The sequence below is a fragment of the Calidris pugnax genome, unplaced genomic scaffold, assembly GCF_001431845.1.
Source record: "Calidris pugnax isolate Ruff unplaced genomic scaffold, ASM143184v1 scaffold56, whole genome shotgun sequence".
Taxonomy (NCBI): Eukaryota; Metazoa; Chordata; class Aves; order Charadriiformes; family Scolopacidae; genus Calidris; species Calidris pugnax.
In genome coordinates, this window is record NW_015090839.1 from 7,673,736 (window position 1) to 7,677,903 (window position 4,168).

At 53.8% G+C, this 4,168-nt stretch overlaps 1 protein-coding gene across 1 annotated transcript in view; it reads left to right on the forward strand.

Moving 5' to 3' along the window:
• The first annotated feature begins 3,587 nt into the window (after positions 1–3,587).
• The window catches only part of NFKBIA (nuclear factor of kappa light polypeptide gene enhancer in B-cells inhibitor, alpha), a 3,606-nt gene continuing 3,025 nt past the window's right edge, over positions 3,588–4,168 (forward strand). The window contains exon 1 of the mRNA XM_014941602.1: positions 3,588–3,962. Coding sequence (XP_014797088.1) covers positions 3,682–3,962 — 281 coding nt within the window. The 5' untranslated portion in view covers positions 3,588–3,681. The remainder of the gene's footprint in view (positions 3,963–4,168) is intronic.

Sequence of the window (4,168 nt, forward strand, 5' to 3'; positions counted from 1 at the left end):
GACAAAGTTAAGTGTTCCCTGGCTTACATTGCACTAGCAAAGTCCGTAGACTTTTGAAGTAATAAACCAGAGTCCTATTCAAAGGGGTATCAGCACATGTGGGTACACATGCAGACAGCAGGTTCACTTCACTGATTTGCTTTGCTTTGCTTTTGGTTTCAACAGCCTGGGCCCAGATCCTGCTGGATGTTGTGAACTACCATTCCTGGTCCGTTTACTGCAAGCCACGTGTAGTCCTCAAGATTAAATGGGAGGAAACAGTTAATAGGTATCTGCAGCAGCAATCACAAAAGGATGAAGTTGAGGGACCAACTCTGGTAAATCAACAGCACCACAGCGACAGCACTAGACGGTTCTCATGATTAGTGTGGCAATCAGGAAATTACAGTTTAATGTGTTTGCTGGAGGAAGCAGCACGAGAATCTTTCATGTACTTTAAAAACTGATTAAAATCCTACTGCCCCTTTGCAGTATTCAGGCACGCAAGGCTGCTTCTCGGAGCCCTGCCAGCTGCTTTCTGCAAGGTAGGATAAAAACAAACATCTCGTCCCTGCAGCCCCACAGCCCTGCCAACTGAGTGCTCGGGGCACCCAGAGCGGAGGAGGCTTTTGCACAATCTAGCCCTCAGGTATCAGGTGCAAAACCACCTCTTGTGGTCGCAGCCTTCTACATCATTAAAGTGACTTTCAGGTAGTCCCTTGGTCTTGAAGCGCCCGCTGGACCAGGCAGCGGAGGCTGCCAGCACGGTCCCAGATACCAAACTGCAGAGAACCTTCATCTCCTCTCAAGCTGACAACCATAGAAAACACCCCTGTGAGACTAATACAGACATAGCGGAGGTATTAAACCAGAAGGCACAAGAGGACAAAGAGGGTTTAGTTTGGCGCAAATGACTGCAGCTTTCATAAAGCTTTGCTTCTGCTTGAGTCCCTGCATAGGCACAGCTGCTCCGTCCTCTGGGGTCGTGTTTGAGCCTCCCAAAACTGCAACACCTGGGTGAGAGGACAGGTAGGAAATCAGAGTTGAAATAGGCTCCTCTCTATATCCAAAAAATGCATATCCAAAAGCTGAGTATGTTTCTTTCTATTCTTTTTCTCTTGTGGACCGTGTAGAAAATTGTATAGAACTTCTAGAATCTGTTAACTTTCAAAAAAAAAAAAAAAATAGAGTACCTCAGTAGCACAAAAGCAGCATCAATGGCCTTCACTCCTGCTTCAAAACCTTTGCTTTATACTATCTTCCATGTGCCATCCCTTTAGGCAAATATTGTATGACGACCTCATTAGCTGTGAGGAGTTACAGAGAAAACAGCAGCTTTATTTGTTTTAATGTTAATGGGGCTTGCCCCTGTATCTTTACTGCATCCTGCCCATCCTAGTTTACATGTAGATCTGGGTTTAGGGCAGAATCCCTTCTCAATCCCTGCTTTTTGGCTGCCTAATACCCAGGGGTGCCAGCCCATGTCTGCCCCCCCTACCCCCCCAATACCCCAGGCCAGGCTGCGGAGCAGCAGCATCTCCCTGGGGCAGGAAATGGGCTGGCCTCAGCAAGACTTTCCATCCAGAAAACATTTTCCATCTCCTTTCCGCCACCTACGACTGGCTGCAGTACTGCCGACTTAAAACACACACAAAATAAAAGCATCTCACGTGCCTCCGAAAAGAGGTTTCTGCTGGCAAATGCTTGCTAAAAATAGCCCCGCGATTGCCTGTGAGAGCAGCTGGAGGTCACTTATAGAAAAAGGCAAAGAACTCGCTTCGCTGAATTCAGTTTCCTGACATTGCAGTGAGGATGGGAAGTTTTAAAGTTTAATTTCTGCCTGGTTCTAGCAAAACCCCAACCCAAGGCAGGGTAGTCCTGGCGGGGCTTGATTCCCCTGCCAGTCAGAACAGGAGCTTGCTTTTTAACTCCCATCCTCCCTTTTCTGCAGGGAAGCAGGTAGGAGGAGATTTATTTGTTAATTAAATTTCCCCCTGCCAATTTACATTAAAAAGGGGAAACTATTTCAAAACTTTCAAAGCCCTTAACCTGTAACAGAAAAGAGCTGTACGGCTTTTTTCTAAACCTGCCCAAAAGCACCAGCGGGTTGTCCCAGGCCAAGTGATAAATACCGAAAGAAAGTCCAGGAATGGCACAGCTGGGCTGAAAATCAGGAACATCTGCTCACAGAAAGTCAGGCATTCGCCCCCTCCTCTGGCTTCCCCTTTCATCTTTGGATTTTTCTTGTTCAAAGGGATGCCATCCCATGGGAAAATGACAGAAGGAAAAAAGCACAGACACTGTTACTCAGCGAGGCCAGCAATGGTTGCAAGAGAAGAAAAATTTTTCATGGGAAACCCCCACATCTGAGAAGCAGAAGCAAAAATTCACCAGGGAAAAGTTCAGTGCTGTGAGCAGACAATGCCTTTTATCCATGTGGGAGCCTGCATTTATCCAGTTTTCATTACCCATGGATGGGACGACAGCAGTAAAGAGGAGCAGAGAAGAATCATTACGAATGGCCAGAGGAAGTAAGAATAGAGGCAGAAAATGTCATTTCTTCTTTAAAAAATTTTGTTATCTATATGTACTTTCTCAAAGAGGCCTGTTTAGTCCTGGACCAGAACTGGGTGTACAGGAGTGGTGCAGAATTCTCCTGTTCATTCCAGATCCCACTGCACTGAAACAGTGAAAACTTCCACAGCAGAGAAGCAAAATGCTCTGACCGCTGAGGCAGGACCTGCAGGCAGTGTGATGGCGTGACACCACTCCTGTGCACGCTGCCTGCATCTCTCCAAAAAGCCATGCCCCCCAAAGCAGCAGCAGGGCAGACATGCAGTGTGCTGGTGCAGCCTCAGCATCGCTCTGGGTGGCGTTTGGTTCCCTCAACTTTCAGCACGACCTTGCTACCCTGGACTGGCTACAAGGCCGATTCCTGCCCGTCAAACGAGCGCTGGTTAATGACTTCTAAAAGGAGTCCCTCTCACCAGCACTCAAGGGTCAGGGATCTGCTGCAGATGAGGGCAGTGGAGGAGAGCTGTGGTGCTCCAGCACCTCATGGGTGATGGAGCTTCTCCGAGAGTGATGACCACCACTTTGCGTGCTTACAGATTGGCCTTCTGGCCCGAGACATCCCACAGCTCCCGGTATCAAAGAGCAAGCTGGTGGAAAACTCAGGAGGGGATGTGGGGTGCAACCAGGGCCAGCAGTGCGGGTGGTCCCCAGCACACCAGGACCCCTGCCTGCAGCGTGCAAGGGGACCCTGGTGCAAAGAGTCCCGTGGTGTTCATGGGGACCCCGCAGCGTGCAAGGGGACCCCACGGCGGTGCACACACCCGCTGCCCTGCCGAGGAGGGGACAGCGGCAGCCTCACGACCGGGCAGGGCAGGGAAAGCCCCCCCCGGGAAAGCCAGCAAGGGGCAGCCGCCCGGGGCGCAGCAGGGAAGTACCGACGGGGACGCCGGGGAGGCGAGTACTTCCCCCTCGACGTGGAAAAACGCCAAGTCCCCTCCCGGCCCGACCTCTTCCCTCCCCTCCGCCACCCCGGTAGGGGAGGGAAGGGGCCGGCTCGCTGCGATCCGCCCTCCCTGTCACCGCCCGCGGCGCCGAGCAGGACCAGACCCGTCGGTCGGGCTTTGAGTGGCTGGAAATTCCCGTCCTCGGCGGCTCCTCCCCCGCAGAAATCCCCTCGCCGGGGTGTATATGCCCAGAGCCGCAGCCGGCGCCGCTCACTCGCTGCCAAGCCGGAGTCTGGACGCCATGATCAGCGCCCGCCGCCCCGTCGAGCCCCCGGTTATGGAGGGCTACGAGCAACCCAAGAAAGAGCGTCAGGGCGGGTTCCCGCTCGACGACCGCCACGACAGCGGCCTGGACTCCATGAAGGAGGAGGAGTACCGGCAGCTGGTGAAGGAGCTGGAGGACATACGCCTGCAGCCCCGCGAACCGCCCGCCTGGGCACAGCAGCTGACAGAGGACGGGGACACGTAAGTGGAGGGGTCGCGGCGGTGGCGGAGCTGGGGGGGGACACGGGGGTTGTGGAAGGACGCGGGAGGGTGAGGACGGGGACAGGATGTTCTGTCGGCGGGGAGGCGCCGGGCTGGGCCGAGCGGCGGGGCGGGGAGGGCGGAAAGTCCCTGGAGGGGCGCCAGGGCCAGGCGGCTCCGCGGCGGCGGAAAGCCCCGGCCGCCGA